Raw genomic sequence first — 9691 nt, 5'->3', positions numbered from 1 at the left:
TGTAAAGGTTCAGCTTGTATTAATGGGTGGCCCATTTGTTGTAAAGTTATCATATGTTGTCTATGAAGATAATGCAATCTACGAACATGATGAATCCTTTTATTCTTAATGTTTTCTTTTAGGCTTTTTACGGATCTTACTGCTTTAATATTTTTTAACAATCTTCTAATCTTGATTATTTTTTTATTTAACTTTTCTATTTCTTGACTTAATTCAGAAGATTCAACTATTACTTCTATGTATCTTCTTGCTAAGGCTAATCTTCTCATTTTCATATTTCTTCTAAGAAACTTTAAAGATTTAAGCCTTTTATGCAATAATGACATTATATATATAAAGAAAATAGAAGATAATAATAGAGAGATTTAAAGGATGAATAAGGCTTACAGAAATGGACTTATACTATTATTGTTTGCAAAGTTGATACAATTCCTGAAGATGATTACAAGTATTTGGAGAATATATGAAGTAAGAAGATATAAGAGTAGAGAAGTTTCTTGAGCTTTCAAGTATTTGATGATCATGAATGAATGAGGCCTTTGGTATTTATAGACCCCAAGTGATTACTGTTTGGGTACTATTTGCCGACAGTACTGTTTGCTTTTACTGTTTGCCGACATTTACTGTTTACTTTTTACTTTTACTTTTTTTTTACAGAGATCATTTTTCTTTTATGATTGGGCTTTTACATTGATTTCATATAGTTCTTACTACATTTCAAATGGATCTTGAGAGTCTTGATAATAGTGAGCTGGGCTGGACTGTACCTCTTCGTCTTCTCCAAGAGGTACTGTTTGTATTGCTTGCAGAGAGCTTTGGATATCTTCTTCTGAAGTTGCCGCTACTAGGGCTGCCATAATTTGTCACTTCTGCGCTAAGAATTTGGTTTCTTTTTTATATGCTATTTGTTCATTGGTGGTGCTTGAGACTGTTGTTGCTGGACGCTTTTGTGATGTTGATAACCATTGATCAATAGCTCTTTTACTCAGCAGATTTATATCATATTTGTTCCACCACTTTATTTTTATTATTCTTACCAAATATTGTATGCTTGAACATTCTTCATATGCTCCTGAATCATATTCCCGGGTCATAATCCAACTTATTCCCATAGCTGCTATAAATGAAATGAATTTATACTGTTGTAAGAATGATGACTTGCTTTTAAAATATTAATACGCCATGCTGGCTTCTTTTGGGAAGAAGACTTCTATTGGTCCAAAATTCTGAAACCATGATTGGAACCATTTGAAAAATTGTAATGATATCCCTTTTCTGAACCATATGAACCAAGAATGGGACTTGGTGATAGGAATAAGATATGGTTCCATGCTTCTTGGTAATCATAATAGGTATAGTTCTTAGGTTCAAATTTCAAAGAGAAGCTTTTATACTAATATAGGGGTATTTCCCACTCTTGTAGAGATAATATTTTTATGATTTTTATTTTTGAATAAATGGGCTGTTTTGTATTGGAGTCTCTATAATGTGTCAATTCAATAGATCCGGTGTCTACTAATATGAATTCATAGGATTTTTGGATTTTTTGTGGGCTAATAGGAATGTAATGAAAGGTATTTGGGAAAATAGTCTTGTATGGGGTTTTCCTATCTTTTTTGAACCATTCTTTTTCAATGGTTAATATTTTAATAGGATTGGGTTTTTCATAGTAAGGAAACTGTTCTTTCAAGAGTTGAGTGTTATAGAGATATGATAGTTGCAATAATGTGAATTTATTATTAGTAGTAATTAAAGAGCTCTTAGAAGGTAATGATGATGATGATGCTTTTACAACCTGTGACATAGTCTGGTGCACGAAATCGTGATTACTCATTCCTTGATAACGGCGCTGAAAACTTTATACGCTCATTCATAATCTTGGTTTTCTTTCACAATTTCGATACAACTAACCAGCAAGTGCACTGGGTCGTCCAAGTAATAAACCTTACGTGAGTAAGGGTCGATCCCACGGAGATTGTCGGCTTGAAACAAGCTATGGTCACCTTGTAAATCTCAGTCAGGCGGATTCAAATGGTTATGGAGATTTAATAATAAAAAGATAGATAAAACGTAAAATAAAGATAGAGATACTTATATAATTCATTGGTGAGAATTTCAGATAAGCGTATAGAGATGCTTTCGTTCCTCTGAACCTCTGCTTTCCTGCTGTCTTCATCCAATCATTCCTACTCATTTCCATGGCAAGCTGTATGTTGGGCATCACCGTTGTCAATGGCTACTTCCCGTCCTCTCAGTGAAAATGGTCCAAGATGCTCTGTCACAGCACGGCTATTCATCTGTCGGTTCTCGATCATACTAGAATAGGATCCATTGATCCTTTTGCGTCTGTCACTACGCCCAGCACTCGCGAGTTTGAAACTCGTCACAGCCATCCCTTCCCAGATCCTACTCGGAATACTACAGACAAGGTTTAAACTTTCCGGATCTCAGGAATGACCATCCATGGGTTCTAACTTATACCACGAAGATTCTAATATCTCGGACTCGATCCCCTGTATTAGATATCCAAGAGATACCCATTCAATCTAAGGTAGAACGAAAGTGGTTGTCAGGCACGCGTTCATAAGTTGGGAATGACGATGATTGTCACGATCATCACATTCACATTGAAGTGCGAATGAATATCTTAGAAGCGGAATAAGTTTGTATTGAATAGAAAAACAGTAGTACTTTGCATTAATCCATGAGGAACAGCAGAGCTCCACACCTTAATCTATGGTGTGTAGAAACTCTACCGTTGAAAATACATAAATGATGAAGGTTCAGGCATGGCCGAATGGCCAGCCCCCCCAAACGTGATCAAAGGATCAAAAGACAATCCAAAGATGTAAATACAATAGTAAAAAGTTCTATTTATACTAAACTAGTTACTAGGGTTTACAGGAATGAGTAATTGATGTAGAAATCCACTTCCGGGGCCCACTTGGTGTGTGCTTGGGCTGAGCATTGAGCTTTACACGTGTAGAGGCTTCTCTTGGAGTTGAACGCCAGTTTGTAACCTATTTCTGGCGTTTAACTCCACTTTGCAACCTGTTTCTGGCGTTTAACTCCAGAATGCAGCATGAAACTGGCGTTGAACGCCAGTTTGCGTCGTCTAAACTCGGGCAAAGTATGAACTATTATATATTGCTGGGAAGCCCTGGATGTCTACTTTCCAACGCAATTGAGAGCGTGCCATTTGGAGTTCTGTAGCTCCAGAAAATCCACTTTGAGTGCAGGGAGGTCAGAATCCAACAGCATCTGCAGTCCTTCTTCAACAGTATTTACTCATCTATCTCCTACATCCACTCCACTGCAATGAACTCCAGAATATAAAATCCCCAGCCAAAGATAGATAATTTCAGGATTAATCTTATTTATCATACCCACGGTAGTTCTCATATTGAAATGGGATGAAAAAGTTGAAAAAAAAAACAGAGGCCAAATACTAAAACAAATTTTATAAGAAAACAACACAATGAGCTAGAAAGAGATGAGAAGGTGACTCTCACAGCAACGAAATGAAAATTTGAAATTTAACATTCAGGACAAATAGAATAAAAACCAAAAAAGCAGAGAAAGAACAAAATAAAGAATTGTAAGAAAACAGATCAAATTATATGTAGCAATATTTTCCACTAATTTTGACACCCAAAAGAGCTAAATTGAAAGGTAAATTGAATGGATTTTAGGATTTGTTTTTACACAACCCAATTCAATAACTTCAATCAGTGTCAATATCATTATAGTATATAGCAAGATTGGAAATTCTATTCTGTGTACTTAAAATAGACTACCATTTATTATGTACACAAATAATAATAATAATAATAACTCATTTGATAGATAAATATAAATTTTAAAGCACAAGATATCTGTTAAGAATTTAAGATTGCTTAAAATTGAAAGTTTAAGTCTTGTTAAATAATAAATACATTAAAAATTTAAAAAAAAAGGTCAAAATTTAGAGCATGTTGCTTAAAATGAGTTTTTAGAGTGTGCAAATCTTGAATATGATTAGCCTCTGAAGTATTGAGAAAAATTATACCTAGACTTGAATCTCTGAACCACTGCCCCAGTGCCCCAGTGCCCCTGAACCAGCGACCCTCTCTGTTTTCTACATATCATCAAAACCGTGGTATCCATGACTACCGTCTCTGGCCGTCGCAATGGTAGCTGAGATACCAGAGCTTGATGCCACACACCCATGTCCCGCTGTCGCTGCTGCCTTTGTGGTCCACCTCACTGCAACCGATCTCATAACTCTCCTCTTCTTCCCCAACGTCGCACTTCCTAGCAGCTGCAGCTACTCCATCAATGTAGGTGTCGATGATCTGCCTCCTTTCGGGGTTCATGATCATCCGAAGATCTTACTATAATGGTAAGAGAATATTATTCATCAAATTCTTCTCATTTTCTGATAATAAATAAATTTTAACGGAATATATTCTCCGAGAAGTGAGAAGGAAACCCAATCATTCTTACCTTAACACGCTTAAAATGTTTCTCCTGTTGTTGCACCCTCTTCACTTTATCCTCCTGCTTTTTCCTTTCCACTAACAGAAAATCGAAAAACAACAAAAAAATATTCAAACCTACTATGAATTACATAATAGAAAACCAAATTCAATCTAATGCCTACAATTTCTAGGATACATGAGAAATCCTAAATCAATCTAAACCCTACCAACCTCCGAAATCTAATCGAAGATCTTCACCACCTATGTCATCAGATCGGAGAATCAGAAGGAAGAGAGAAATCGAACTTGTAAAGCTTCCCACAAATTTCTCCCAGAAATCGATACTCATCTCTCCAAACCCTAACCTAATAGCACTAGAAAGATATAGCAGAAAAATGTGGCAAATAGTAAAAAATTAAATTAAAGAACACAAAACGAGAAATGAAAAAAAGGTATAAACGAGTGAATCATTCAAAATAGAATGCTCACCCGCCTGAAAAAAGGTATAAACTAATGAATCATTCAAAATAGAATGCTCACCAGCCTGAGTAGAAGGGAGGGGTGTTTATGGTTTGGTTAATGTAAAAAATCAAACCAATTTTTTGGTTAATTAAAAATATAGTCTTGGTTAGTTAATCAAATTGGTTGTACATGATAAAAAGGTTATTAACCGATTAGTAAAATTTGAAATCGGTTTTTAACCGGTTATTAAAATAAAAATCGATTTTTACACTAAAAAACTGGTTTTTATACCTAAAAACTGGTTTTTACACCTAAAAACTGGTTTTTATACAAAAAATGATTTTTTTACAGATGAAAACCCAAATTTTTAACCTTTTCTTTTAAATTGAATTTTTTTAATCTAAAAATTAATTTTTTTTCTTTCTAAATGATACGAGTAACATTTGTAAATAATGAAATCCTTTCCATTGCTTCGTCCCTTTTTCTTTCTTATCTTTTTTCAGCATTTTTTATAAATAATTTTTTCTAATGTAAATAAATTTCTTTTTAAATGATACTGAGTAACTTTTTTTTTTATCTCCTCTCCATCTCTCCTTTTCTCTCCCCCTCCTCTACTCTCTTCCTTCTTTTTGTCTCTCTCCCCCTTCCCCTCTTTCTCCTCCTCTCCTCTCTTTGTCTTCCTCTCTCTCTCCCCCTCTTTCCCATTTTTCTCTCTCCCCCTCCTCTCTCTCATCCTCTCTTCCTTTTCTCTCTCTCCCCCTCCTCTCTATCTATCTATCTCTCTCTCCTTCCCCTATTTCTCCTCCTTCCCTTTCTTTCTCTCTATCATTCTCTCCCCTTCCCTCTTTCTCTCTCCCCTCCTCTCCCTCTCTCCTTCCCTCTCCTCCTCTCTTTCTCTCTCTCCTTCTCTCTTTCTGTCTCTCTCTCCCATCTTCTTCTCTCTCTCCTTATTCTCTTTCTCCCCCTCTTTCTTTCTCTTCTTTTCTCTCTCCTCCCCTTCTCTCTTCTCATCTCTTCCCTTTTTTTTTCTCTTCCTCTATCTCCTCCTTCTCTCTCTCTTTTCTCTCCTCTCCCTCTTTCTCACTTTGAGGAGAAGAGGAGAAAAAAGAGAGGAGAGAGATAGAGAGTGAGAGAAAGCTGAGAGAGAAAGAGAAAAGAGAGAGTAGGAAAATAAAAAGGGGAAGGAGAGAAGAGGAAGAAGAGGAGAGAGAGGGAAGTACTACTAATGCAATTCAACCTGTTATATCATGGCATTGTCCATAAATCAGTGTCTTGAAAACCTTGCACAACTTTCAAAGGAACAAAGAGATTATTGCATTGCACCCTTCTGCTAGCAGTCACGGAAGATGTTCTATTCAGAGCTTCTTTAGTGCAGCTTTCAAGTGCGGTTGAAGAGTTATCGTGTTGGTAGCCATCTCAACATAGAAAGAGGGCTGCGACGAGGCAAAAAATTCAGTCCCAAACTTTCTTCAACCAGCATAGGAAAGCCGGCAGCAAAGTATTTGTTTGATGCGCAAAATGACGTATCTAATTTGTGGTCCAATTGGGGTATGAATTAAAAAGAGGCAGTGTGTTTTCTAATGTAGACAAAACAAAAAATAAAGTGCTTAGTACTTTGCATGAATAATATATTGTAGAGAAAATTGTGTTTACCTCCCATGAGGTGTATCGATGTACACTTTACCTTTTTCTAGTTTCCAAGCCTCAATTTATTTAAAGACATGATACTAACTTATCCCTTAGTTAGTTTGATAAAACTGCTATTTTATGCCAAATTGTTTACTCCTATTTCGATACTCATTACTTTGAAATCTAGATATCAAATTAATAATAATTGGTCACCACAGCTGAGTTCCGTTTTCTAGTTTATGGAGCTTCTGCACACTTTTCTCATTGGTGAAATCAGTTTCAGTCATACTTACCAGAAACCACCTTACAATGATGGTTATTCTCAAAATCTTTGAAATGCAACCTAATGATTGACCACACAATTACTAGTAAAATGTGCGGGAACATAGCATTTATTAGCGGGTAATAATCGTATCAGCATTTGGTGAACACTAAATTTGAATTACCTTAGAAGCATTCCCAACCATTTCACTCTGAAGCTGAATCACTTTCTGTTCAGTGCTATATGTCCCTTTCTGGATACAGTATAGTAATAGCATGTTAGAAGCAGCAAAAAGCAGCAGAATGTAAAGAATAACACAAAATCCTAAGAACAGAAGATGAATATCGCATAATAGACCAGGTTTCAAAGAAGTCATTATCAAGTTCCAATGCAGTGACATGAAGAGACATACATATCAGACTACATGACTTCTTAATGAAGGAGATAGGAAAAAAGTTCTTTCTTTTTTAGGATAAAACCCGAAAAGAAACGTCAGCAATTTCAAATGATATTACTAACATGGCATTATGAACTGAAAGCAACAGTTTGCATGTTTAGTGTTAGGGAATCAGGACTCTGCCATATGAATACTGTTTTGTTTACCAATTCAGTTTGATTTGTTTCCAAATGAAGACAGACGGGGGTTTACTAATGAAGAGAGTTCATGACTTCATGGAGCTTCAAATCCACCATTTCAATTTTCCATTTTTTTTTTCGTTGGTACTATAAAGTTCAAGGGGAGACCGGAGAAGTAAGATATTTCATGCCAAAGTCTAGGCATCAACAATAATTGATCTTAACAATTGACCTGCCCTTGAAAATGTAAACATTCAAACAAGGTCACAGCAAGGATTAAGTTCTGCGATACAATTATAACAAGTCATTGATGAAGAAAGCTAATAGAAGTACCTGAACGTCAACAAGACCAGTGCTTTGAGCAATGACAACCTCAATGGTGCCATCAAGTTTAGGACGCCAGTATCCACTCTCAGCGTGCATTGGCTCCCCGGAGCCCAGCTTCCATGTCTTTTGAGTATACCCTATCACAGGCTACACCCATTTCACACATCCAAAGAAAATAAACCAAATCAATGCACCTAAACAAATAAAAAAAGAAAGAATAGAATAACTGCTAGAAAAATTGGTCTTAATCCTTCAAACACACATCAATTCAAGGATCAAATTGTTCTAAAACCCTATATTTATTTACTGCACACATGAGTCATAGCACAAACTGAAGAACAAGATTGATGCTCGTGTTGAAAATTGTTGTGTAAAATGAGTGAAAGAAGAACCTTGTTGGGAGAATGAGAGAAGTGAAGTTCTTCGGCATAAGAGAAGGAATTGATGGTGGGGTAGCCTCCTTCTCCTTGGCCTCTCCAAGTGCCGAGAAGGAAGGACAGTGCTGCCACCGTTGGGTGCACCACCGGAGGCGCTTTGTTTGCATCCATGATCTATTCTTGTTAACCCCAACAGCAGCAAACTCACTTTTGGATTTATGTAGCACAGTAGCACAGGCGAATCAGTTTTCGGTTTTCTGAGTCTACAAAGACCGCACCATTCTTGCTTTGATTTGGTAAAGGTTTTTGAAAATAATTTTTTATTTTGTATTTGATAAATAAAAAAATTATGTGTTTATACTTTTAATTTTAAATTTAATACTTAAATTTATATTTTTTATAGTATTTTTAAATTTCAAAAGTTATTTTACCAAATGTAATTGTTGTTGTTTGTGTTTATTGAAAGTCATTTTTAATTTAATTTACCAAATATAAATACTACACTTCTTAAAAAGTCATCTTTTAAAAACTAATTTTACAAGTTACTTTTGAAAAATAAAAATTTTATCAAACTAAGGTTTAGTTTGGTAAAGTTTTTACTTTTCAAAAGTAGTTTATAAAAGTTAATTGTTAAAAGATGGCTTTTTAAAAATTATATCATTTATGTTTAGTAAATCAAATTAAAAATAGCTTTTAATAAATACAAGCAACAACAATTGCGCTTTGTAAAATAGTTTTTAAAATTTAAAAATACTATAATAGACATAAATACAAGCATTAAATTTGAAAATTAGTTAACATATAAGATTATATTAAACTTTTAAATTTTGAAAAGTACAAGTCAACTTTGAAAAGCTCTATCTTAGGTGGTTTTCAAAGTACTCCGATCTTTTAAAAGCTGCAAGCACAAGTACATGGTCATTTTGATTTACCAAACACAAAATGAGCATCTTGAGCTTTTAAAAAGTATAAGCACCTTTTCGAAAAACTTTACCAAACCAAGCCTAAGGCTTATAGTACTGGGCTGGCTGGTGCCTACCTGACTGCCGGTTAAGCCCGAAGCTAAGTTGAGTTTCAATGAAAATTGAGCTCAAGTTCGGCATCACAAAATTTAAAGCTCAAATAATGGGTTAATAACTTAATGTTCAATTCCTAAAAGATTACTTATTTTTCAAACCAAAAAAGTTATTTATGTAACACCCTACCATACAGAGACTTATGCTTAAGTCATAATTCAGAGATGGCAAGGTATTACGACCTCTAAAACAAAAATTTAGTACGTATAGTAGTATGAATGATTGATTATAACTAGGAGCCTTGTGGAAAAAAGGGGTAAACAAAAACCGCAACTCAAAAGCGCAACACTCCGATCACTAACACAACGAGCAAGGATAAGCTAACGCAAGATCATATATATAAAGAGTGCGAATAATCCGTTCGCATCTCCGACTCAAGTTCCCAAGTGTGTTCCTCAACACCGCCTCGACTCCAAGCCACTTTGACTAATGAAACCTCTCTTCCACGCAACCGTTTGATACTAGTATCATCAATTCTGACTGGAGCCACTGGAAGCGTCAAATCTTCTCTTAACTGAACCG

General features: G+C 35.3%; 1 protein-coding gene across 10 annotated transcripts in view; it reads right to left on the bottom strand.

Moving 5' to 3' along the window:
* The window catches only part of LOC107612702 (UPF0678 fatty acid-binding protein-like protein At1g79260), a 9961-nt gene extending 1602 nt beyond the window's left edge, over window positions 1-8359 (bottom strand). The window contains exons 1-7 of one of the 10 annotated variants that reach the window (XR_002352820.1): window positions 8109-8348; window positions 7723-7863; window positions 6998-7066; window positions 4692-4834; window positions 4486-4556; window positions 4049-4373; window positions 2943-3313 (exon numbers count right to left, since the gene is read on the bottom strand). Coding sequence is in view for 4 of the 10 variants with exons in the window: in XM_016314409.2 (XP_016169895.1) it covers window positions 6278-6355; window positions 6998-7066; window positions 7723-7863; window positions 8109-8264 (444 nt within the window). In the remaining 6 variants the exon portion in view is untranslated. Of the gene's footprint in view, window positions 1-2942; window positions 3324-4048; window positions 4374-4485; window positions 4557-4689; window positions 4835-6245; window positions 6356-6897; window positions 6917-6997; window positions 7067-7722; window positions 7864-8108 lie in introns of those variants that run through there. The other 9 variants (XR_001613841.2, XR_002352819.1, XR_001613838.2 and 6 more) reach the window with 9 other exon arrangements.

The sequence above is a fragment of the Arachis ipaensis genome, chromosome B08, assembly GCF_000816755.2.
Source record: "Arachis ipaensis cultivar K30076 chromosome B08, Araip1.1, whole genome shotgun sequence".
NCBI classification, from domain to species: domain Eukaryota; kingdom Viridiplantae; phylum Streptophyta; class Magnoliopsida; order Fabales; family Fabaceae; genus Arachis; species Arachis ipaensis.
Note: the sequence above shows the minus strand (reverse complement) of the source record. Positions and strands in the feature narration are given on the sequence as shown.